General features: G+C 35.5%; 2 protein-coding genes and 1 long non-coding RNA gene across 13 annotated transcripts; 2 read left to right on the plus strand and 1 right to left on the minus strand.

The window, feature by feature from the left end:
* The first annotated feature begins 1,482 nt into the window (after positions 1-1,482).
* Positions 1,483-20,253, plus strand: LOC115446387. 6 transcript variants are annotated; one of them, XM_037442260.1, is made up of 6 exons: positions 1,483-1,724; positions 2,116-2,235; positions 2,487-2,620; positions 3,355-3,607; positions 3,774-4,009; positions 4,847-5,282. In XM_037442260.1, the coding sequence occupies exons 2-6, from the start codon at positions 2,220-2,222 to the stop codon at positions 5,225-5,227; spliced, it is 1,020 nt and encodes a 339-aa protein (XP_037298157.1). In that variant the 5' UTR covers positions 1,483-1,724; positions 2,116-2,219; the 3' UTR covers positions 5,228-5,282. The 6 variants fall into 6 exon arrangements, with proteins under 6 accessions (XP_037298157.1, XP_037298156.1, XP_037298159.1 ...); XM_037442259.1 differs by having other exon boundaries at positions 1,483-1,656; XM_037442262.1 differs by having other exon boundaries at positions 1,483-1,623.
* LOC115446386 lies at positions 9,848-15,257 on the minus strand. Of its 3 annotated transcripts, none has more exons than XR_005112912.1 (3): positions 15,117-15,257; positions 11,745-11,885; positions 9,848-11,088 (listed from the first exon to the last, which is right to left on the minus strand). It is a non-coding gene; the product is annotated as an uncharacterized LOC115446386 (long non-coding RNA). The 3 variants fall into 3 exon arrangements; XR_003938914.2 differs by having other exon boundaries at positions 15,057-15,133; XR_003938913.2 differs by lacking the exon at positions 15,117-15,257 and adding an exon at positions 12,246-12,669.
* Positions 20,254-21,474: 1,221 nt separating the features above from the next.
* On the plus strand, positions 21,475-25,306 carry LOC115446388. Of its 4 annotated transcripts, none has more exons than XM_037442267.1 (6): positions 21,475-21,696; positions 21,981-22,114; positions 22,807-23,059; positions 23,845-24,080; positions 24,594-24,717; positions 24,874-25,306. In XM_037442267.1, exons 1-5 carry the CDS (start codon positions 21,681-21,683, stop codon positions 24,624-24,626), a joined length of 672 nt encoding a protein of 223 aa, XP_037298164.1. In that variant the 5' UTR covers positions 21,475-21,680; the 3' UTR covers positions 24,627-24,717; positions 24,874-25,306. The 4 variants fall into 4 exon arrangements, with proteins under 4 accessions (XP_037298164.1, XP_037298165.1, XP_037298162.1 ...); XM_037442268.1 differs by having other exon boundaries at positions 24,594-24,713; XM_037442265.1 differs by lacking the exon at positions 24,594-24,717 and having other exon boundaries at positions 21,476-21,696.
* The last annotated feature ends 1,783 nt before the right edge of the window (positions 25,307-27,089 follow it).

The following is a 27,089-nucleotide window of genomic DNA, read 5'->3' on the forward strand; positions in this document are numbered from 1 at the left end:
TGCATGTTTAGATAGGTTTATAATTTTCATAATATATTAACCCGATCTCGACCTATCGGTAGAAAAATTTATAATAATTGTAAAACATTGATTCTTAGTAACAATTTTAACGACACTACTGCGCTTGACGGGATGCGTACTCGGGGTAAGAGCAACCCATCACCGACAACCTCTGCCACTTTTACTGTGGATTTCTGCAACATTAGGGGCTTATACTCAAACCTCAATTCCGTCCACTACCATCTTGAGGCGGCGAAACCAGCCTTGCTCTTTCTGACCGAAATGCAGATAAATTATCATCTGCGACAGACTCCGCATACCTCTCCTGCCCGGGTTACAAATTGGAATATTCCTTTTTGTCACGGGCTGGGGTGTGCCTGTTTACTGATGAGAGTGTCTGTTATTGTCGTCTCCCTCATTTTGAAAGAAAGGACCTGTCTATTCTTTGGCTACGTGTTAGCGGCGAAGACCATCCTCGCTTCTACGCATGCCTCTACAGGTCCCATAGCGGTACTATAGAAACTGACCGACTCATGGAGTGTATTCAAACGGCTACAGATTCTATTTAAGAGCAGATTCCATCCGCAGAAGTCATGATACTTGGCGATTTTAATGCCCACCATGCCAATTTACCGCAGCGAGTGCTCTGGACAGTTGTTCAAACTTATCCCTGCTGCTGAATTCCATCACCGTACAACGCGGTAAAACTCTAAATGCCATTCACATCACCTCGGCAGTTGGCGATCCACTACAGTACGTTTCTGCCAATTTTTTTACCACGCACACTGCTGGGGGCAATTGGTTCCACAAAATATGGAACCATTTGCCACCAGCAGCATTTCCGGGTAAATACGACCTGGCGATCTTCAAAAATTCGTATTCCTACCTAAAAGGCCGGCAACGCATCTTTATGCCCCCTGGTATTGCCCAAGTTCGTGGGTTTACTTACCGTTTTCTTGTTTGCCTCCTATAACATAAAAAAAAAATTTTTTTTGGACATGATATGCTGCTATAAACAAATAGGAATTTATTTTATTTAAAATTAAAAAAAAATATATATTTCAAAAAAAGAAATAAAATATTTTCAAACTCATTTTAAATAAAGTTCAATTTCGCGTGTTTCGCGCAACTGTCATATTAGCCGGTAAATCCATGAAGCATCGGAATGTTTGCCGGCAAACATGACAGCTACATTGACATTTACGTGTGTCACGGGAATATAACCTTATATACTACATAGTAAGGTTATTTTTCCGTGACACGCGTAATGTCATGTTTGCCGGCAAACATTCCGATGCTTTAAGTGTATAAAATCTTGTACTTTTTATTACCCTTTTCTCATCTGTTTCACTTTTTAATTTGCTCATCACGTCTTTCGGCGGTAGCTTCATTGTCAATTTTTGCATGGCTGAAAACCTTTGTATTCTCTTTTTAGAAAAACAAAAAAAAATCTTCTGTTGTCAAAAATACGTAAGACTAGGCACTATGGTCGCAAGACTATAGCCCGTCTTCTAAGGACGAAGAAAAAAAAATCTACTTTTATCAAATATTATTAAATGTCAGTACTCAGTACTGCCGTCTCAATCAAAATAAATTGGATTGGATTTGATTTTATTATAAAATGTGAATTATGAATGCTCTTTGGTTTTTATACAGGTTTATCTTGTATCTTTCCGTAGTATTGTAAATTATAATTCTCTTAGCTATTGTAATGTTCTTTGTAGGTACCTATCTAATCTACTCAGAATAATCTATTATACCTAATTCTCTTTGATCTACTCCAACGGTGTAGCAACAATCCAAAAGGAATTATAATACATAATTTGTCTGCCTATAATTGGAAAGCCACTGTCTAAAAAGATAGATGGGTACTGGGAGGGTACCTAATTTACTTCAATATATATTGTACTTAATTCTCTTTGCTTACAATTAACCAATCTGCAATACAAACAAAATATATATGACAACTACAATATATGAAATCTGAACATACTTATCACATGAACTAATACAATAACATTTTCGTGCTTGACGGAAATAAAATTGGAACTTAGGGTTTCGAAAAAACAAACATCCTTCAGTATCCTCAAAATAACCTTGTTTCCAACCTTGCAGGTTATCGAAATAAACTAATGACAGAATTTTGGTGATCTCATTGTGTAGTGGTAAAAAATATTTTTTGAGACCAATATAATATTGCTACAGTGAAAGTTGACATCATGGGTGATATTATAGGTAAGTTACTTTGAAAGTATACTCACTAAACTTGTATATCTGTCCTTTATTATATTCTTTATCATAGATAAAATATTTTGCAAGATAAATGATTAAAAAATTATTGTTTTACATGACTATACTGTCTAGTGTTACTACTGTTTGCTTAGTTTATAAATTATTTTGCCATATAATTTCAATTTAAATATTAACTTATAAATGGAAAACAACAGTACATGTGGATTATAAAACATAAAAAAATGTCTTTACAGAGTTTACTACATCATCAAAAAACAAGCGTTTATTTTACAAATTATCAAACAATGGCATGAACTTTGATGTCAAAACAACTGGTGTTGCTATTATTGGATTGGCAAGGGTTCTGCATGACAGGTGCGATGTGACGGTGAGCAAACATAAGCGGTTTTCACACCATATCTTAATCACCTATTAGCTTTTGCTAGTGGCTTTGCCGCATGAAGTTTTCGGGGATTAAAAACCCGCTAAATATTTTCGCAGCAAAAGAAAGTGGCCTATAACCTTCCCAGAGTTACATAAGAGTCCATTTAGTAGTTTGAGAAAATCAATGACATAGACCGCTCTTGGGGACTTGTTTTTAATATGTTATAGATTTTTATGCAGATTGAAAATTGAAATTAACTTCACACAATACAGGCGTAAGTGGGCATCTTGCTCTCTTGAATTTTATCTAGGAAACATCAGAACATGATCTATACTGAACTAGCTTCTGCTTGTGACTGCCTGTGTGGAAAACTTTTTGGCTTCATATGTCCTAAATGACTGTTATTATCTATAGCGCTATATGTATCATGTCAGTGCAAACTATTTATAAAATCTGATTGATTAATAAAATAAAAATAATGAGGGATTAAATTACTGGTATGAAAAGGATCTATGTGACGCCAGGATAAATCTTTAGAGTTGCTTGATATCAGCTATGTGCTGAACTTCATCAAGATCTGTTGCAACAGTTTTTGCATTTACTTCTAACAAACTTCCAAACATTTTTACAAGCATTTACATTTATAATAGTAACATTAGATTTAAAAAAAAAGATCTACTATAGCTATAAGGCTATAATAAAATGTCTAAAAATAAATACAACTTCTTAAATTACAGATTATAATAGGAGCCGATAATAAAACCATTATTAGTGATATGAATGGAAAATTGGTACAAGTAAATATAGGAGATATTGTTAACGGAGAAGAATACAAAAAGTTTTGGTTCATGAGAGATGCAGAGTATGTCATGTATGGTAGACTAGGGGAAACTGATCCAATACTTAGACTGCCTTTTAATGAATGTGATCTCAATTATGTTACTTTCTACTGCCACACATACATAGAAAAAGTTTATTGGAGAATTGAATGTAAGTTGGTATTCGTAGTCATTCAGGTTTATTTATAATTTTATCTCTAATAATAATTAATTAGTGCTTGGTTTGAGCAGATTTGTCTTAGTATTTTTGTTTGTTGTCGTCTTGTTGTTATAAACGGATTCAATTGAACTTAATTCTTAAATAACGTGTTTTTCAGTGCCACCGTTACTGAAGGTGCCTGATAATAAACCAGTAACCAAAGGCAAACTCCGATGGGAGTTAATGGATAAACAACTTCCTGAAGATGCACTAATTGGAGGCCATGAGGGTGAACCGTTGTACATTGCGAGAGCGTTACTACATAGATCCTTGGTGCTGGGGAAATATGTGCCGTCGGAAAACATTGCGTATTTCTCTTGGGGAGGACAAATTCTTAGAGAGAAAATTTTTGAGGTACCTAGATTTGGGTAATTTTATAATTGCTTGAGTCGGTAAGCTGATGCATCAAGTTCTGATTTTTTTTGCAAGTTTTTTTTACTACATCTATAATAAAAAAAGAACCTATATGTTTTGGGTGATCTTCGAAATGGCTGGGTGGCTTGATTGTTCTTCTACTCTCTTCAGGTGACTTTACTGGATTGAAACATAAGATTTTTAGTTTGAAATTATAAAGGAAAGTGCATATTTAAAATAGGGGGATTATTGGATTTTTATACTAGTCTTACAAATAGGTACTTGGTAGAATTTGCAATAACGTAAGCGTCGTTTGGTACTTAATCCAAATATGCTAATGCATTATCCAGGACAATTTTGGAAATATGTGTCATTCATAAGAACAGAGCTGCTAGTAAAAATCAGTTTTAATTTAATTATAGGTACATTTTAAATTTGACTACCTCGGGAGCGTAGTTGTAATGCGTACGTGGTACAAGTACGACTATAGTGCTGAGTTTCTGGGTTCGAATCCTAGGTCCGGCCAAAAATAGTTGCGACTGAGTTTTTCCATCTTAAAAATTACTCACTCGCACGTCGGAGTCACGAAGTTGGCGGTATGATACCTCCGTGCCTTGGAGAGCACGTAAAGCCGTTGGTCCTGCGTCTGATTCCTCTCCAATCATGTCGTATTGCCGTCTAACCGGACTATGAGAGTGAAGGAACAGAAAGTGCAGCTGTGTATTGCACACCCTTATGCACTATAATATCTCCTACTGGCTGATGTTCATTGAGATTGGCCGCCGTGGCCGAAATTCGACTAGGAGGTATTCATTCATTCACATTTTTTTTCTTTAGGTGCTTTGTGGGTATGATTGTATGTGGGTGCCTACACAAGAGGACCAAATACCAACACGAGCTATCGAAGCGGGATACTCTGATATCGATGGAGAACCACTTTACATTGCCAGGGTACGTCATCGCGGACACCTCATACAAGGCAGATTACAACCCTCGCAGAAAGCTTGTTACGTACTGTATAAATTTCAGCAGGTTACGGCTAGAAACTACGAAATATTAACATTGACGCAGGGTTTACTAAGTGTAAATACGTTTTTATTACCCAATGAGGATACATCACTTTCTATACGTAATGTTCGAGATCCACGATGTAACATGTGGGGGCCGCTAGATGGCGATGACAATGAGTATGACATAATTATTGATAATTATTTATAGCATACAGTATTCATATTACATTTTAATGTTAAATATAATTTAATAGTAACTGCAATTGTTTTTTTTTTCTTAGTCTGTACTTCCCTCTGTTTGTCCCTATTCAAAAAAAAAAACACATCTCAAGAACTGGTGCTTCGAATTGTAAACATACTTTAGTGTTTATAGCCCGTTTATCGAGGAAGACCAAAACCTAGTAGGTATATTATAATGCTACGGACAGTACAGCTAATAACTATTAAGGTTTAAAAGTAGAAGAGTAGAAAAGAAAAAGTGTGGAAGTTATGCACTAGTAAATATTAATATATTTAATCAAATTGATTCGTAAAGTAAAACGAAATATTTGTTGTACGATAAGAATAGGGTACCGGACTCATTTTTGTTCTTTACTATTATCAAATATTTACATAATATAAATTATAACACTGAAAGAATTATTAAAATCCGGTAAAAAATCAACAAGTTATAAGACTTTGAATTTCAGTTGAAAGGGTAATTTACAAGAAACAGAAAAGAGACGAAATACGCTCATGTGACGTCATCGGGAATTACGACGCGTGCTAAAGAAAGAGATGAAGCGATATCCCCACATCGCGCCCACTTCTGTACATTACAATATTTTAAATATGAATTGCTCGCTCATTTTTTAACCAATTTTTATGCAGTTTTCGCAGCAGTGCTTCTTTTTCGTATTATTAAACATTACATATTGAATAATGTACAAAATCAAGCATAGGCCGGTCCCCTATTGCCATATTAACAATTAACGCTTATAATCTTTTCGACGTTGACAAATAAAGTAGGTAAATTTATCAAAGTCCATTATCCACTGTAATGTTATCTTATTACTTTCATTTTTACAGACATCAAATTGTAGATATTAAAGGTGAGTTATTTAATATTTTTAATACAGACTGTTTTTTCAAAGGGTATCCAATTTTTTGTATTACATTCAAAATATATGTGATGACTAATATAAAATGGAAAAAAATTAAAATTACGTATTATTAGTAAGTTATTTACATTTTAAAATATCTCAAACAGTGTTTGGATTCATGGTCAATGTTATACATGGTACGCGCGATCATTGATAACATTCATAAAACGATGCACATGCGGCGGTTGTGTAGCCTGCCCGCAGATAGTTAGGAGACAATTGAAAACTCAGGGTAATTACGTGGTACGAGCTTTATTTTTACACCTCCGCGTTACACTCGGTACTGGTTGCTGGTGTTATGCAACAAGAGTCACTGGCCTGGGGAACTCCGATCCAGGCGAACGGCACGTAGATGTTGCACGTGGCTGGCTCCGGCGGCAGCTCGCCGGGCAGTTGGAAGGCCACGTGGGTGAGCAGGGTGTGCACGTGGTCGGGGTCAGCTCCCGCGACGTTGGTGGTGTGCACGTGGTCGGCTCCGGCGACAGCTCGCCGGCAGTCGGTCGGGGTCAGCACACCCGACGATGGTGGTGCGCAGCTGGACGTGGTCGGGAGGCAGCTCTCCCGTCCGTCTGCTACGGCACCGTGGTAGTGCACCGTACAAGAAGGCACGCCGTAAGAAGAAGGCACGCCGTATAATAGAAGGCACGCCGTTAAGTAGAAGAAGAACCCTAGCGGGAACAACGACGTGTGTGAATATGTAGTGCCACGGCCAAAGATAATGGCTCAAAAAAAGGGGGAGCGTCGCGTTGCACGCCTATTTATGCAGGCGCCATTCGGACGTACGTCAGTGCAATGACATATCATTGCAATGATGATGCTCATTGGTAGTTCTAATTGCGAGGGCGTTAATTATTCACATTTTGACCACAGACTAATAGAAAGACAATAGTAACGTTACACACACAAGCCAATGTGAACATGTGTTAATTTGCCGACGCGACGTAACGCGTAAACCGATCCTTGCCTTCTTACTTACTTCCTTGCGACGAGACGTGGGCATGCACTCTGATAATGATTATTACCTAGACATAACTAGTAGATAGTACTTTATTTTACCGGGTTTAGGACCTTCATAATAAATAAAAACTATAATACTATTTTAACATTTTAAAATCCGAAACCCAATGACATTTTACAAATAGACGCGTCATACACTAACAAAATTGCACATAAAAACAGCGGAGTATTTACTATAGTCACAGCCCTAGCGGCTCGCATCGATACGGCCCGAGCGAGCCCGAGTGGTTCCGAATGGGCCCGAGCGTCGGCCGCCCCGTCGCCATGACAGTCGAATAAAATAGATTTATTAGTTTAAAAATAAGTTAAAGAGTGTATACTTATTACTAACGTATAAAATGAAACGTTTTTTCATTCACAGTTGGAGTATAATGTGTACATCGTCAAAAAAACACAGGAAGGCATTTTATTTATTAAAATACAAAAAGTTAGTAAGCCGACTAGTCGCGACAGTGGTTGGAGGTTGACTAAGTGAATGTCGGGCAGTTACCTTACTTTCGTCTTGCCAGTATTGAGCTCGGATAACGTATCTATGTAATAAAAACATCTTAGCCGAAACCACTGTTAGTCTTTACTATGGAGCATTTAAAAAACTGGTATCAACTATTAACCTCAACAATACGGGTGATATATTGGGTGATACCCTAAAGAATTCAGTAACTTCCACACGTAATACTCTCTAACACCGCATTGTTTAGTTGCATCATTGGTGTCAGTACGAGGGTCTCGTTTAGGGTTGCCAGATGACCGGGATTTCCGGGATTGTCCCGGAATTTTGCGTGTTGTCCCGTGTCCAGTAATTTTATTTTGCTGTCCCGGAATGAAAAAATACTAGTTTTTTTCACAAAGTTACGATACTACGGCTGCAAAAGTCAAACCAAACAGCGTGCTCGCACTGCGTTAGGTGAGCGAGGAGAGGGGTGAGCGGCTCGCTTCGCGTCGCTCGCCGATTAGCCAGAGGCGAGGGGAGCGCGGAGTGCGGGTGAAGTGAAAAAGATTTTTCAAAAAAAGTATTTTATTTTCATCAACCAACAGTTCTAGGTAATTCCTACTTAGTTTAGTCTCGGACCAATAACCAAAACTCTGATTCCGTTCGTGGCCCCAGAAATGTCCAGGAAATGATCAGCCTGGATCTGGCAACCCTAGTCTCGCTCGAAAAACTCTAAAACCGCATTTTCGATGGTCGGGCTTATCACGGCATCACCTCCTTGATCAACTGTATGCGAGGATGTACTGAACTGCACACACTCCCATGACCTTTGGTTGGCTGGCGAAATCGTTCTCCGATTGGGTGCGCGGGAGTTAGGTTACCTGTCTTTGAAAACGCGGTGATGTTCTACGTTCATAAACTATTTGCCCACCGCGTTAACTGTTATCACTTAAAATGTAGCACTGTATCATCTCATAAAATTCGCGATTAGAGTAACTGATTTTTTTTTGTTGAGCCATAACAATTATGTCAAGTTTGGCAAAAAATACGACGCGCATACGTAAGTAATTGGTCACGGTCAACACTGGCGAGCGGGAGAGCTCTGAGGGGAGAGCAGAGAGATGGCGGCGGCGGACCGCGCAGGTTGAGGAGCAGGCGGCCTCACAGGTGTTATAGGTAGATAGGGAAGATCGCGATCTGCGCGGGCGCATGCACTGGCCGAAGTGCCTGTAGTGCAGTTCCTGGGGCGTTAAAAACGCTAAAACCCCGGATTTCTCAGAATTTTAAATAATTACGGATGTTCTTAGGCGGGTTTCATACTGATACTAAAAACTTATCGTTTTTTTACAGTGAGTATACGGCGTAACTGTAGTGTCACGTGTTGACCCATTTCAATATTGACAGATAAAATTAAAACAACCTTTCTTGAAATAAAAAGATTTATTAGTAGTGTTATTTGTTTGCATTAATTTTCACGCCAATTTACCATAATTGTAGAATCTACCGTTAACCAACGAAATTAAATTTTTACTTAAAATTGCAGCTCGTAATAATTGCATTTTCTGTTCAATAAAATATAATATAGGTAAACAAAACATTTATTGCTGCACTTATGATACGTCAAAACAAATCCATAAAAATATTATTATGTACGATTACAATTAAATCACTACAGACGTTTTAAATTTCAAAAAGAATTAATATAAGTATAAAAGACAAAAAAACGAAAGAATCCAGCTCGCGCTGACAGGACAAAAGGAATATGATGTAATCTTAATAAAATAAAAGGAATGCGTCGCGATCTTCGCCGTCGAAGAATAGATTATAGCCCCAACTTAGCTAACCCAGTTTTCTAGGTAGCTAGTACCCAAGAGATGACTACCCGAAGAAGAAAGGCACAAAGAAACCCTGGGCTTATTTTTTTGCCATCAATTAACTTGCTTTTTTTTTATAGATGTTGTATACAAAGCGGCGATAGCCTAGGTGAGTGTGGAACGGACCAAGACGAACGACCGCAGGTTCAAATCCCAAGGGCACACACCTCTGACTTTTCTAAAATCATGTGTATATTCTTTGTGAAACTATCGTTCGCTTTAACGGTGAAGGAAAACATCGTGAGGAATCCTGCACATTTGAGAAGTCTACTAATCCACACTAGGCCAGTGTGGTGGACTAAGGCCTAATCCCTCTCAGTAGTAGGAGGCCCGTGCTCAGCAGTGGGCAAGTATATAAGACAGGGCTGATATTAAATATATTATTATTGTATACAAAGTAGTCACATAGCTTATATAAGTTGGTGCACGGATTAAAACATGGGACTAGCATTAAGCAAATACATGAATAGTACACAGCGTGCAGTGTGCCTACATTTATAAACATAATTTTAATTTTCATCGTTACAATTCAGTATTATAAACATAAATGCAACAAAATTATTATACATACAATATTGGTTGCTTTCCACTAATTAATATTTTGTCATATAAATCAACAACAACATACAAACCACAAAATTGGATTGCATATAAATTCAGTAACAATTTACATAAAATTAAAAATAATGAAAATACAATGGGCTTTATCGCTTCCAGTGAACAATAGACTAGTGGCACATTTATAAAAAAAATGCGACAAAAGACAAAAATGTTAGATATTTTACATATATTGAAAACATGATTTTAAATAAAAGGTAAAATTACTATTTTTGTACATAGTATATGAACAGGAATATGAACAATTTTGGAAACATACAAACTTTTAGTTTAGGGTGTACAAGCATAATTATGCAAATAAGATTTTAACAACTGCTTGCTTAACAGATAGCAAAATAATGATAATTGTGAAGATTATCACTATGATTTTACACAATGTAAGGAATGGTGTGGCATTATACAGTAGGTATAATGTAAAACCACAAAATATAACAATTTGCTTAAATTTACTTAAATATGATTATTCTCTCATGAAAAGCATTCCATGTATAATTTATTATTTTGCAATATTATATAATGGCATGTTTGCAAGTAAAAATGCTACAAAATACAGAAAATGTTGGATACATTATAGTGAAAATAAAATATTAAATTAAAAAGTAAAATTACTACTTCTGCACATTGTAAATCAATAAAAATATGAATAATTTTGGAAACATACACAAAATACTACTTTTTGTAGGTCATTAATTTATTTACTAGACAATTATCTGGTAGGTTCATTTTAGGGTGTACAAGCATAACTATGAAAAAAAGATTTTAACAACTGCTTAATAATCACAAAAATAAAGATTATTTTGAAGACTACTATGATTTTATACTATACACAGTATGCATAATAGCTAATTTAAAACCACAAAAATGTGGCTAATACACTTTAAAAAACATCTTCATTACATTGAAGATCCTGGAGAGATAGCAGATACTTCACCTGGACTTCTAGTGATGTAGCCACTTGCCTGCTAAAAACTTGGGCTGCAAATTTGACCTGAAATGTTTAAAATATAAATAATATATTCGTGAATTCATTAATAAATGATTATAAATCATGGTATGGTTATTCAATCTGTTATAAGCTTAAAGATATTTAATTAAATGGCCTAAAGATATCTGATGAAATAAAAAATATGCCTTTGATAAAATTTAAACTCGTCACTCATAATTGAGAAATCTTATTATAAAATCGACAAGTTCCTTAATGATCAGATAATATTATAACTATTTAATAATAATGTAATTTTATGTCATTGTACTCAGAATGACTGTATTTTTAATTATTAAAGAATATAATTGAAAATACTAATATTTGTACGCCTCAATGGCTAATCATAGAGCCCTACTTTATTTATTTAAGATTTGTAAAGTGTACCTATATTTGAAAAATAAATGCCTAGTAAGATGTTGAGGGGAACAAATGTGAAATGCATAAAAATTAGTAGTCATAATTCTTTTACGGAAATTCACCTAGAAAACCCCGGTTTATTAATATATGGTTGAATGGAATGATAAAATATACCCTCAATCTAACTATTGGAGGACCAAAGATTATTCCAAGACTCCAAAAGATAGATTTTAGGCATGATGGATCATGGTAGAATTTTTTTTATGGATAGAAGTGTGATAGAACAATGTATGTGTATTTACCTTCATTTTGTCATATGAAGTTGGAATTATGTGCTACTCAGTAAGTTTGGTGCTTCTTGCTCTGCCACCAAAACCATCCACTTTATAAAGTCTCTCAATATATTCCCACTTTGCCCTTTGGTTGCCAATGAGATGTTCTATCTGAAAATTATTGCGAAAACATTCCAGTAAGAAACAAACAACTCAGAATTTTCATTTTTTTGTTTGGTAGAACAATTTTGATCTAAAGTGGGTTGATTAAGTTCAGAAGGGTTAACTACTTTGAAAATAAAGGGGTCAGTAACGTTACTAGTGGGTATAATTTCTAATATCAAATCTGGGTTTGTTAGTTTATATTTATTTGTAGTTTCTAAGTTTTCTAAGGGAATAGCATTAGGTGCTAATCTTAGATTCTATTTTATATGTTCAGAAATAAAATGTTTATGACAAAACCTGATTTGTTCACGTTTAGTAGGAGGATAATTTTGTAAAAATGGGCATATCCTTAACCACGCTTCCCACCTTTTTATGTTTGTAAAGGGCACACTATAATATTTAATATCTCGGCCTCGAATACTGCATCCGGGAACAAAGCACTTATAACCCATTATATTATCAAAATAAATCGAAGTATACGAAGAAAGCAATTACTCGTTTAAACTGGTAAACACTTATTGATTGCTTTTATAATATACTGTTTACAAAAACATTCGCACACCATAAAACACAATAATTAGATAATAAATAAATGAAAACCGTCTTCAAATTAAAATAGCGAATTGCAGCGCAAAATTACACGGAGGTTCAAAGCTTTGGTTCAAAGAAGCGGCTAAACGTTAACCATAATACAAAATGGCGGTACACGCTGTTTCAAAACCAGAGATGAGAGCAGAGAGACCAGAGAGAGACGTTTATTCTCAGAACAAGAACAAGCACGTTTATTTGTGATCGATTGACAGCTTTTACTACAACACACACAGTAATAAAGGACGTTGTGTAGAAAGAGACACCCTCAGAACAAGAACAAGCATAGAAGGAATCTAAATTACCCTCATATACTTATCCTTTTTTTTCAAATAGGCCAAAACCGTTGAAAAGAACGAGACAAATATTATGTTGCTAAGGTCGGCTTGCGTACACTTTAAAAATTGTCAAATGGTTACCTTTGGTCCTCTTTATGATGCAGAATTTATATGCAAATAAAATGTCAAATATTCCAACTTGCCAACCTTAAAACAATGTCACAAACGCGCCCACACAATTTAGTTACGTTATACTTCAGCGCGTGCTTTTCAAAAGTGGCTACATGTTTTGTAATATTTTAGTTGTTAATTTTAATAAATACACAGTGCTGTTTAAGTATAATATAGCCCTACGAACAAGTAATAGCCTGCGTTATTGTGGGGTGTAAATCTCATTCTTCTCGTAAAGAAAATGAGACTGAAATCATCAGCTTCCATCGGTGAGTAAACAAAAAACCTAATATATTTGCTTAAGCCCTGTACATGAGTGCAAAAAGTATTATTAATTAATCTTTATTATGCTGTAGTCATATTATAATCCGCTGTTGGCCATTCGATACAGTAATTATTAAGTATTTTTCATTTTTACCAATTTACGTAGTCGTGTTCAATAGTGTTGTTCTGCATATTCTGTCGATAACATAGATGTTAGTATATTGTAGTTTACCATTTTGCATAAATTGCGTTTTACTTTCAATATATGGTGGTTATGTAGTGGTAAAAGCCACTTGGAAACCGTGCGCGAAGGCTGGGGTCGAGGAAACTATCTGATTTTCATAGTGTGTTTCATACAACGTGTTTCATTGCAGATTCCCCACAGATGATGCTATGAGGCAAAATGGGTCGTTGCCATAGCTCATCCCAATTGGCATTGAAAAAACAGCACCGTGTTTGCTCTAAGCATTTCGACAAAGTTTTATTAACATTGAAATAAGTTATCAAACATATGTGACATGAATGATACCGCTGTGTTTTAATTTTACTGTCTCATTTTAGTAGCTTCTGTCAAATCATACCTCTTGGGTATCTTTTAATCCCTAAGAAAGTCAGAAAAGAACAGAAGGCGTACTGGCTTTCTCCTAAACGAAATTCCGGCCGATTTCTTGTTTGTTACTTACAGCGGTTTACATTCCTTCGAAATTTCTAACATTTTCTTAATTTAATAATCTAAATGCTTGACCATTTTTGTTTGAATGACGTTTCGGAAGGCATAGAAACTGCTGTAAATAACGAATGAAAATTGGACAAAATTTAGCTTGTAGAAAGCCGGTAGTTCTATAATTTATTGTAATTTAACAGCTTCTTAACGAGTGCTTTTATATACCCAGACTTCTTTTGGTACTTGAATACCAAATCAGGATTTTGATATCATTTTTTAGCCTTTATCTAAAATAGCAATTTGCAACGGTTTGTAGTTGACTGACCGAAAAGTGTTTATTTTAGCAGGTCTGTGAATTTACCATAGCCGATAGACAAAGCATCTATCGATATCGATAAGATGTCAGAAGGGATCGCAACACAATTAAATTTCTTGCTGTCTAAGACAGAGTACACTCAAATGTCATAGTGTTACTTCTATGCTTGTCATTGTTCTGAGGAGACACCTAAGACCTAAGATGTTTTTATTACATAGATACGTTATCCGAGCTCAATACTGGCAAGACGAAAGTAAGGTAACTGCCCGACATTCACTTAGTCAACCTCCAACCACTGTCGCGGCTAGTCTGCTTACTAACTTCTTGTATTTTTATAAATAAAATTACTTCTTGTGTTTTTAGACGATGTACAAATTATACTCCAACTGTGAAAGAAAAACGTTTCATTTCATACGTTAGTAATAAGTATACACTATTTAAATAATTTTTAAACTAATAAATGCATTTCATTCGACTGTCATGGCGACGGGGCGGCCGACGCTCGGGCCCATTCGGAACCACTCGGGCTCGCTCGGGCCGTATCGATGCGAGCCGCTAGGGCTGTGACTATAGTAAATACTCCGCTGTTTTTATGTGCAATTTTGTTAGGATATGACGCGTCTATTTGTAAAATGTCATTGCCTAAGACCCTATTCATTAAATGTATGGAAAAATTATGAAAAGTGAGATAGCTGCTCAACGCTATTGTGTTACTTTTTTTCGCTGAGTTAAACGGGTCTGTTCGTAAGTATCTATTATCTAATCTATTATAATTTCTTTTAAACTAATACAATGATGTAGCAACAACTCAAAAAGAATTATAATATACTTATTATATTTTGGAAAGCCACAGCCTAAAAATTTAATTGAATAGGTGGGTGAATTACTATACCTACTTAGTGAAAGTTGGCACCATGGGTGATATTATAGGTAAGATACTTTGAAAGTATACTCACTAAACTTTATATCTTTCCTTTAAAATGTATTCTTTATCATAGATAATTATCATAGATAAAGTATTTGTATTATACAGAATGTAAGAAAAATGACTCAAATTATTGATTTACATGACTATTTACTGCCTTGTGTTATCTGTTACTATTTACCTATTACTGTTTGCTTAGATTTTACAAATTATTATGCTATATCATTTTTATTTAAATATTTACATATAAATGTTAAACAATAGTAAAACAATATGTCTTTACAGAGTTTACTACATTATCAACAAACAAGCGTTTATATTATAAAATATTAAATAATAGCATGAATTTTGATATTAGAACAACTGGTGTTGCTATTATCGGATTGTCAAGAGATCTGCATGAAATATGTGATGTGACGGTGAGCAAACATAAATCATTTCACACCATTTCTTTATCACCTACTTGCTTTCGCTAGCGGCTTCGCCTGTTATATATATTTTTTGGAACAGAAAGTAGCCTATAACTTTCCCAGGGTCTTATATTACCTTCATACAAAATTACGTAAAAGTCCATTGAGTAGATTATGAGAAAATCAGTGACATACAAAGACAGCTCTTGGGGACTTTGTTTTATAATATGTTTAGATTTTAATCTGAAAATTAAAATTAACTTCGCACAATACATACAGAAGTAAGCATCTCAGCACGCTTTCTTGCATTTTATCAAGAAAACCTTAGAACATGATCTATATTTAAATAAAAATAAATAAAATACTTTATTTATCACGTAGGCGAACAACGTTGCACTTATGATACATCAAACAAAGCATAAGAATTATTATTATTATTTCTAAACAACTATTAAAATTACTTATATAAAACTTATACTTATATAACAATGGACATTTTAAATTAGGGATAAAATTTATAATGAAGACAAAGTACAAACCGAAGTAACCAGCTTGGGCTGGCAGGTAGGGGGAAATTGAAGAATAACGCGTCGTGATCCTCACCGGCGAGGATATGAGCCCTAACCTAGCTAACCTACCAGCCTTTCACTAGCTACCTAAGTGATGACTAGCCGAAGAAGAAAGGCAGAAAATTTTGTATTTTTCTTCCAAGTCTTTCTTGTACATAGTCACAATAGTTATACAATGCTAACACACGCACATCACCGTTAACATGGGATAAGATGAAATCTAATTGATTAAACCTGGAGCAGCATAATAATATATTGATCTAGGTTTTGGCTTCATATGTCCTAAATCACTGTAGCTATCCATAGCGCTATCTGTATGATCTATGTTCTATGTACTTCACTTAGCCTGTAGCAAGACGGGCCGTTGTGCGTGATGGGCCAGCTATGTGTGTAGCCAGTCCAACTCCTTCCAGAAGTGCAGGATATTCCTGGTTTCTCCACAGGCCCTGTCCAAGGACAAAAGACGCTTCGTCCGACGACGGTTTGGGTGTGGCACTGCTTCCCAGAACTGTATGCATGCACTTTTACTTGCCCATTGATCTGCATGTTGTTCTTCCGTTCTTTGTCGCAGCCATGATCTTAGATAGAAGAAGGTAGTGGTACTGTTAGAATAGGTCTTACCACTACCTGACTTGATCTTCTTTTGGCCATCTTGTCTGCTGCGTCGTTACCTAGAAAGCCGCTGTGCCCTTTAATCCATTGTAAGGTGACTGCATTATTCCTGCTTATCACTTCCAATGCCTGGTGGCAATCTAGTATGAGACCTGGCCGAATCGTTTCACTGTCAAGGGCTCGTAGTACCGCAACGCTAGCTGACACTATGCGTATTTTATGGCCTGTTAAGCCCCGCTTGCCCACTGCGTTGGCAGCCTGTATGATGGCGATGCATTCACATTGATATATAGAAGTGCGTTCGCCTAAGTTATCTGTATGATGCCACTACAATATATTTATAAAACCTGATTGAAGAAAAAAAAAATACTGAGGGATTAAATTCCTGGGATAAAAAGGATATATGTAAATCCGGGATATGATCTGTAGAGCCGCTTGATATGAGCTATATGCTGAAATTCACCCAAATCTGTTGCAAGGGTTTTTCATTTATTTCTAACAAACTTCCACAATTTTTAAAAGACTTAAAAAGATATCTCTATTATAGCTATAATGCATGTATAATTAAATGTCCAAAATAAATACAATTTCTTTGAATTACAGATCATAATAGGAGCCGATAATAAAACCATCATTAGTGATCATATGAAAATAGTACAAGTAAATATACAGGGTATTGTAAACGGAGAAGAATACAAAAGTTTTGGTTCATGCAAGATGCAGAACATGTCATGTATGGTAGACAAGGGGAAACCAATCCAATACTTAAACTGCCTTTTAATAAATATGATCTCAATTATGTGACTTTCTACTGCCACAATCAAATGGAAAAAGTTTATTGGCGAATTGAACGTAAGTAGGAATTTGTACCCATTCGGGTATAATTATAATTTTATCTCTAATTGCCCGCGGATTCACCCGCGTGAGGAAGTTTTTCCGGGATAAAGCTTTTCCGGTTTCAAAGTCACGCTATATATTTTCCCGGGATAGAAACAAACTATTTTCTGAGCGCACGCAACGGAAGCTCTTGAAAGGAATTAATATTGCTCAGCTCCTATTGATCATGCGAGATGTAATACATCCTATAGCCTAGCCCGATAAATGAGCTTTTGAAGTTCCAACACTGAAACTTACAATTCGAACCTATAATTCTTGAGATTAGCGCATTCAAATAAACAAACAAATAAATTCTTAGCTTTATACAGGGGTGTCCCAGAAAATAGTGTCAGGCAGAGATCCAGAGATAGGGGACCCTTTGGGGTATCCGAATCACCTCCATGTATGTTTCGCCATTTTTCATAGTTTTCTATGTATCAATATTTTTTGAATTTTTCTCAAAAATTTATATATATAGATAAAAGAAGCGGAGCCGTAATGTAAACTGTTGCACGGGGAAAATTTATAACTTTTGAGAGATAATAATGGAAAACTTTATCCCGAACTCGTAATTGTATTGTACTTAATTTTTGTTTTCGGACAACACTACCTGCAACCCCATCATGTTCCCTACGTTCCACTAGTTCACATGAGTGAATCCATCAAATAAATAATGTTTATGGTGCTAATAAACAGAATATCGGTATTTCGTCGTTCCCTGGCAGATCTGGATTAGCCCCATACAAGAATTTGCCTAATTTTAATTGAGTATTTACTGTTTTTAATTAATTTTGTAGCTATACAGGGTGTCCCAGAAAGTAGTGTCAAGCGGAGGTCCAGGCATAGAGCACCCCTTGGGCTATCCGAATCACCCCCATGTATGTTCCGCGATATTTCATAGTTTTCGAGTTATGAATATTTTTCTGAATTCTTGAGAATTTTCGATTTCACCGAATAGAAGACTTATTCGAGTCTTTTTTATTGAAACTAAATTTTCATTAGTTATACTTTTTTGCTAAAAACAATCAACTACGTAACTTCAATGAAAATTATGAACAGAACAGCTTGTTATCACAGCAATGCTCCATCCTTAGATAAATAATGTTTATTCGGTGTCGTTTTAAGTGATATGTTTACCTAGAGCTTTGGACAGGACCTCGCCATGTAGTCGTTATAACTAACAGGTCCTTATAGACGGATTCAACTGTAATTCTAAAATAACATGCTTTTCAGTGCCACCGTTGCTGAAGGTGCCTGATAATAAACCAATAACCAAAGGCAAACTCCGATGGGAGTTAATGGACAAACAACTTCCTGAAGACGCACTGATTGGAGGCCATGAGGGTGAACCGTTGTACATTGCGAGAGCGTTACTACATAGATCCTTGGTGCTGGGGAAATATGTGCCGTCGGAAAACATTGCGTATTTCTCTTGGGGAGGACAAATTCTTAGAGAGAAAAAATTTGAGGTACCTTAATTTGGGTAATTTTTTAATTACACGAGTGTCAAGTTCTGAACTTTTTGTGCAAGATTTTTTTTAGATTTTTTTTATAAAACCAAAAGACGATCCTGTTTGTTCGTTTTAGGTGATCTTCCAAACTGCTGGTTCACTTGATTGTTCTCTTATTCTCTTCAGGCGACTTTACAGGATTTAAACATAATATTTTTAGTTTACAAATATTAAGGGTTTTACATATTTAAAATAGGGACATAATATCCTATTTTTATGGTATTTTTACTTTGTTGAATTTGCAATAATATAAGCGTCGTTTGGTTATCCCATATCCTAATATGTTAATGCACTGTTTGGGAAAATTTTGGAAATATGTGACATTTCATACGAAAAAGAGCTGCAAGTAACAATCTGACTTAATTACGTTATACATTTTAAATTTGACTGCCTCGGTGGCGTAGTTGTAAGAGGTTCTAGGTTCGAATCCCGGGTCGGGTCAAAAATAATTACGACACGGTTTGTCCATCTTAAAAAAATCTCAGTTGCAGCACGAAGTCAGGAAGTTGGCGGTGTGATAGTTGATAACTCCGTGCCGTGGGAAATATGTGTAGCCATTGGTCTTGCGCCTGATCTCTCTCCGGTAATGTCGGATTGCCTCACCGGACTGTGAGAGTGCAGAACAGAGAGTGCACCTGTGTATTGCACACACTTGTGCACTGTAATATATCCCGTGTCCCCGGCTGATGTCCATTGACATTGGCCGCCGTGGCCGAAATTCGACTGGGAGGTATTCATTCATTCACATTTTTTTTCTGCAGGTGCTCTGTGGGTATGATTGTATGTGGGTGCCTACACAAGAGAACCAGATACCAACACTAGCTGTCGAAGCGGGATACTCTGATAGTGATGGAGAACCACTTTACATTGGCAGAGTACGCCATCGTGGACACCTCATACCAGGCAGATTACAACCCTCGCAGAAAGCTTGTTACGTACTGTATAAATTTCAGCAGGTTACGGCTGCAAACTACGAAATATTAACATTGACTCAAGATTTATTAAGTGTTAATACGTTTTATTATCCAATGAGGATACATCACTTACTATACGTAATATTCGAGATCCACGATGTAATTTGTGGGGCCGTTATATTGGGATCACAATGAGTATGACATAATTCATCATTATTTATAGCAAACAGTATGTATATAACATTTTATAGTTAAATATATTTTAATTGTAATTATTGTTTTCTTTCTTCTGTACTTCCATCTGCTTGTCCCTATCAAAAAAAAAAAACACTAATCTCAAGAACTGGTGCTTCGAATTGAAAACATATTTTAGTGTTTATAGCCCGTTTATCGAGGAAGGCTATAGGCCATATAACATCACGCTATAAGCAATAGGAGCTGATCATCAATGAAAATGCAAAAAATCGGAGCAGTGTTTTATTTCCGAGTTGCCGTTACGCGCACAGTGTAAACGATTAAAGTTACACAACAATATTATGCATGACGGAATAGTTTGCCTTAAAAAGTTTTAAATAATTTTAAAACAAAGTCTGCCGCTGCATCTGTCTGCTCGTCTAAACTATGCATAATGATGTAAAAAAAGAATATTTCACTAATTTTCCAGTTGATGAATACCGTAGCGTGAGGTCTACAATTGTTGATAAATAAAACGTGAATCGGTGACGCTAAATAGCAGTTTCAGTGGCCAAAAATTACACTTGTCTACCATTTGTATATTCCATTTCTCTATGGACTGTTTATTAGTCACGCTAACGTTAACGTTTCTTTCCGAATGCCGAATTGAAATTTTTTGTCTACTAATTTTTGCAGCAGTCACGTGACTTCTCTTCAGCATAATATGTCATTGTCATACATTTTAAACTTTCCGTAAGCGTGAACGCTAACAGAAAAGGGTTTTTGTCTAGACCCCCTGATAAGTTTGTGGCACTATAGGTAGATATTGTAACTTTGACTTAGCGGATGACTAACACCTCAGTCCCCCCCCCCGTGACTACAAAGGCAGCAAAGTCTTCAAAACGTCGGAAGAAAATTAATATATAAAAAATCGCGATAAAATCGGAAAAATAGTTTAATTTTAAAATACTGTTTTTATACTCTACTGACGACATTATTGACATTATTGAGAACTCCTAACAAAAATGCCGATTCTCCTTTGTTTTTTAATTTCTTAACATTTTTATAGTGGCCAGTTATATTCAAAACAAAAAGTTTAATTCTAATCTATTATTCGTCCGATTGCTTTGAGCAGTTTATAAAAAAAAATGTATATAAATTACACATTTGCCCAAAGTAGAGCGATAAAAAACAAGTTATTTTATTTTAAAAACCGATATTTATCGGCTTTTGTCGGAAAATAAAAACGATATTTTTTTATCAATTATCAAAATATTCCGATAATAATAATAATATCATGCCGATAATAATATCATGCCGAAATATATATCGATTATCGATGTTCGTAGGTATCTATTATCTAATCTATTATAATTTTCTTTAAATCTAATGATGTAGCAACAACCCAAAAATAATTATAATATACTTAATATATTTTGAAATGCCACAGTCTTAAAATTTTATTGAATAGATGCGTGAATCACTATACCTACTTAGTGAAAGTAGGCTGGTTAGCACCAGTTAGCACCATGGGTGATATTATAGGTAAGATACTTTGAAAGTATACTCACTAAACGTTTATATCTTTTCTTTTAAAATATATTTTTTATCATAGATAATAATTATCATAGATAAAGTATTTGTATTATACAGAATGTAAGAAAAATCATTCAAATTATTAATTTACATGACTATTTACTGCCTTGTGTTATCTGTTACTACCTACTACTGTCTGCTTAGATTTTACAAATTATTATGCTATTTACTTAATTTTAGTTAAAATATTTACTTATAATGGCAAACAACAGTAAAAAAATATGTCTTCACAGAGTTTACTACATTATCAACAAACAAGCGTTTATTTTACAAAATATCAAATAATGGCATGTGTTTTGATATTAGAACAACCGGCGTTGCTATTATCGGATTAGCAAGAGTTCTGCATGCCAAGTGTCTTGTGACGGTGAGCAAATATAGTGGTTATATTTAAAACGTAGTGATTATATTCTCTTTGGCAAATGTAGCCTTTTCACATGATAATATCTTTATCACCTACTAGCTTTTGCTAGCGGCTTCGCCCGCGTGATGAAGTTTTTTTCGCGGTACAGAAAGTAGCCTATAACTTTCCCAGGGTCTTAAACTACCTTCATATCAATTTTCATAAAAGTCCATTTAATAGATTTTGAGAAAATTAATGACATACAAGTACAGCTCTTGGGGACTTTGTTTGATAATATGTATAGATTTTAATCCAGGTTGAAAATTAAAATTAACTTCGCAGAATACATACAAAAGTAAGCATCTTGCCCGCTGTCGCATTTTATCAAGAAAACATCAGAACATGATCTATATTGATCTAGGTTCATATGTCCTAAATCACTGTAGCTATCCATAGTGCTATCTGTATGATGCCACTGCAATTTTATTTATAAAATCTGATAAAATAATAATTTAAAAAATACTGAGGGATTAAATTCCTGGGATAAGGATATATGTGAATCTGGGATATGATCTCTAGAGCTGCTTGATATGAGCTATGTGCTGAACTTCACCCAAATCTGTTACAAGGGTTTTTGCAATTATTTCTAATGTCAAAAAATTTACATGCATGTATAATTAAATATCCAAAATAAATATAATTACTTTGAATTACAGATTATAATAGGAGCCGATAGTGAAACAATTATTGGTGATAATCATGGAAAAATTGTACAAGTAAATATACAGGGTATTGTTAATGGAGAAGAATACAAAAAGTTTTGGTTCATGCAAGATGCAGAACATGTCATGTATGGTAGACAAGGGGAAACCAATCCAATACTTAAACTGCCTTTTAATGAATGTGATCTCAATTATGTGACTTTCTACTGCCACAATCAAATAGAAAAAGTTTATTGGAGAATTGAATGTGAGTAGGTATTTGTAGTCATTCAGGATTAAAATTAATTTTATATTGAATAAAAATAATGTATGTACTTTCGGTAATAGTAATTCACTAAAACATATTACGGTTTGAGTGGATGTGTCCTGGCAGTGTTTTTGCTCTTTTAATAGCCAAATTCATCCCACCCACACTGATAATAAATGTAAATGTTGCAAAACTGAAATGACAAGACAAACCAAAACAACTCTTCACAGTAATGCAATAAAGAGTTAGATCCAGTTTAGACAACATCAAGGGGACTCCTTACCTGGTTGCATTATATCCGATAGTTATTATAAGCAATTCATACTTTATAGTATACATTTGATTCCAAGTGTGGACTAGTTTGTAGACAAAAAAAAATATGATTAAAAATTTATTTTTACTCACAATGCAAAATATCTTTCATTGCTGATACAAAAGTTTATTTTTAATCTAAGCACATCCAATGTTTAAAAATGGCAGAGTAAAAAGATTGAGAAATTTTATAACCAGTAATAAAATGAATCTTTTTGTCAATTATGACAGGAACCATAAGGTTCTTTACATTATAATGAGACTCGAAAGAATATTTAAGATTGGTAAAAAAAAAATGTCTGAGTCGACTTAGCTAATAAGTTTGATAGATAGATGATTGAGCGACATCGCTGTGTCGTTTTAAGCGATATGTTTACCTAGAGCTTTGGACAGGACCTCGCCATGTAGTCGTTATAACTAACAGGTCCTTATAGACGGATTCAACTGTAATTCTAAAATAACATGCTTTTCAGTGCCACCGTTACTGAAGGTGCCTGATAATAAACCAATAACCAAAGGCAAACTCCGATGGGAGTTAAAGGACAAACAACTTCCTGAAGACGCACTGATTGGAGGCCATGAGGGTGAACCGTTGTACATTGCGAGAGCGTTACTACATAGATCCTTGGTGCTGGGGAAATATGTGCCGTCGGAAAACATTGCATATTTCTCTTGGGGAGGACAAATTCTTAGAGAGAAAAAATTTGAGGTACCTAATTTGGGTAATTTTTTAATTACACAAGTGTCAAGTTCTGAACTATTTTGCAAGATTTTTTTTAGAATTTTTTTATAAAACCAAAAGACGATCCTGTTTGTTTGTTTTAGGTGATCTTCCAAACTGCTGGTTCGCTTGATTGTTCTCTTACTCTCTTCAGGCGACTTTACAGGATTTAAACATAATATTTTTAGTTTACAAATATTAAGGGTTTTACATATTTAAAATCGGGACATAATATCCTATTTTTATGCTATTCTAATTTGCAATAATACAAGCGTCGTTTGGTTATCCCTTATCCTAATATGCTAATGAACTGTTTGGGAAAATTTTGGAAATATGTACGTTTCATACGAAAAAGAGCTGCAAGTAACAATCTGACTTAATTACGTTATACATTTTAAATTTGACTGCCTCGGTAGCGTAGTTGTAAGAGGTTCTAGGTTCGAATCCCAGGTCGGGTCAAAATTATTGCGACACGGTTTGTCCATCTTAAAAAATTCTCAGTTGCAGCCCGAAGTCAGGAAGTTGGCGGTGTGATAGTTGATACCCCCGTGCCGTTTGAAGCATGTGTAACCATTGTTCCTGCGCCTGATCTCTCTCCGGTCATGTCGGATTGTCTCACCGGTCTGTGAGTGTGAAGAACAGAGTGCACCTGTGTATTGCACACACTTGTGCACTGTAATATATCCTGTGTCCCCGGCTGATGTCCATTGACATTGGTCGTCGTGGACGAACCTCGGCCTTGAAGGATTCATTCATTCACATTATTATTTTTTTTCTTCAGGTGCTCTGTGGGTATGATTGTATGTGGGTGCCTACACAAGAGAACCAGATACCAACACTAGCTGTCGAAGCGGGATACTCTGATAGTGATGGAGAACCACTTTACATTGGCAGAGTACGTCATCGCGGACACCTCATACCAGGCAGATTACAACCCTCGCAGAAAGCTTGTTACGTACTGTATAAATTTCAGCAGATTACGGCTGCAAACTACGAAATATTAACATTAAGTCAAGGTTTACAAAGTGTAAATACGTTTTTAATACCCAGTGAGGATAAAACACTTGCTATGCATAATTTTCGTGATCTACGGTGTAATTTGTGGGGACCGTTATATAGCAACGACAATGAGTATGACATAATTATTGGTTATTTATAGCATACAATATTCATATTACATTTTAATGCTAAATATAATTTAATAGTAACGGCAATTGTTTTTTTTATTAGTCTGCTCTTCCCTCCGTTTGGCCCTATACAAAAAAAATAATTGAATACACTAATTGAAAAATTCATTTTAATGTTTATAGCCCATTTATGAAGGAAGGCTATAGGCCATATAACGTCACGCTAAGACTAATAGGAGCGCAGCATCAATGAAAAATGCAAAATTATTCATTTTGCGAGCTTCCGTTGCGCAAGCTGTGAAAAGTATTAAAGTTACGCAACATGTATAACGGCATTATTCCCCTAAAAAATTCTAAAAAAAATGACTTTGGGGCCGTTCAAGTATTACGTAACGCAATTGTTTTCTTGTAAAACGTTACGATGCGTTACAGGGGCGGGACGGGGTTTCGCGTACAAAGCGTTATGAAACATTGTTTTTTTTTATTTTAAAACAACAAAGGTATTTTAGCGATTTCCCGGTATTTTGCGTAAAATAATTGTGAATAGATATTTAAAAAAAATGACAATTTAGAGTTACATCACTTTTGGAGGGGGTGGCGGAAAACGTTACGGCGCGTTACATGGGGGTGGGGAGTTCAAAAATTGCGTTACGTAATACTTGAACGGCCCCTTTAAAACAGTCCCCCGCCGCATGAAAAGTCTTTTCCGCTACAAAAGTTCCTAAATCACCCGTAAGATGCTAGCGCCATCTATATACAAAATGAGATTAATATTACATTATTTCCTATGGGGAGCAAATTAACGAGAAATAAACTCGCCTACGTGTTAATTGAGTGTATAGTCTATACGAATGGCAAATTTCACCCAAAGCCGTTTCTTTGTTTATTTCTAACAAACTTCCTAACATTTGTACAAACTTTCGCATTTAGTATAGTAAGATAGGGCGAATAAGGTAGCTGGCATTGTGATAATTTTGGAATTTATACACAATATATTTCAGCTATAGTGAGGTGTAGCATGACGACACGTAACCGCATTGTTTAACAGCGAGTCGACAGCGAATTACGCGTGTATATGAACATCCCTTTTGTTTTGTTTTGGTAACAGGAATAATTAATGGATATAATGCTGAAGCGGATGGATGCCGATTTAGATGGCGTAATTAATTTCAACGATTTCCATGAATCAGTTGTGAAGACCCCTTCCTTGCTGGAGAGTTTGGGATTTTGCCTTGCAGCATCCGTCTGCTTGTCTGAACGCGATAAACTCGTTAACTACCCAACGGATTGCGATGAAATTTTGTGTAGAGGTAGTTTGAGACCCTGGGAAGGACCTAGTACCTAAAATATTGCCAACAAAGTTGTCCTTCGATAAGAACGCCCGTGAATGCATAAAAACGGATTCGCCCCCGTAGACGGAATACTGTAAATTGTAAACAATAGACCAATGTGAATTAAAACTCATGATTCACCCTAGTTCGCGCCATATTACTTATGGATAGCCAAAGAGTGGATAGCTTTTTAATATTATTATGATAAAAATTGATTAAGTAATTTATTGACTTCCAGTGACCATTAATTTATTTCATCCAATGCGGTGACATTTTAGTAAAAGTTTGCTGCGTTTATTTATTCTTAAGCGGCAACACTGGTCAAACGTCACTTGTCGAAATGTTTTTCCAACCACCCGACCAATATTCACATTCGTCAAAAACATTACAAAACACCTCGCATCGTAAGAGAAAAAGGAAATCTGCTAAAAAGAAACAGCACTTGAAAAAGAGTTTACACAGGTATAAACATAATCACTTTAGTATCACAATGTCTTCTTATGCGGAGACTTTTACAGCAGCCGCGACATGGCAACTGA

Source organism: Manduca sexta, chromosome 24 (genome assembly GCF_014839805.1).
Source record: "Manduca sexta isolate Smith_Timp_Sample1 chromosome 24, JHU_Msex_v1.0, whole genome shotgun sequence".
Classification (NCBI taxonomy): Eukaryota; Metazoa; Arthropoda; class Insecta; order Lepidoptera; family Sphingidae; genus Manduca; species Manduca sexta.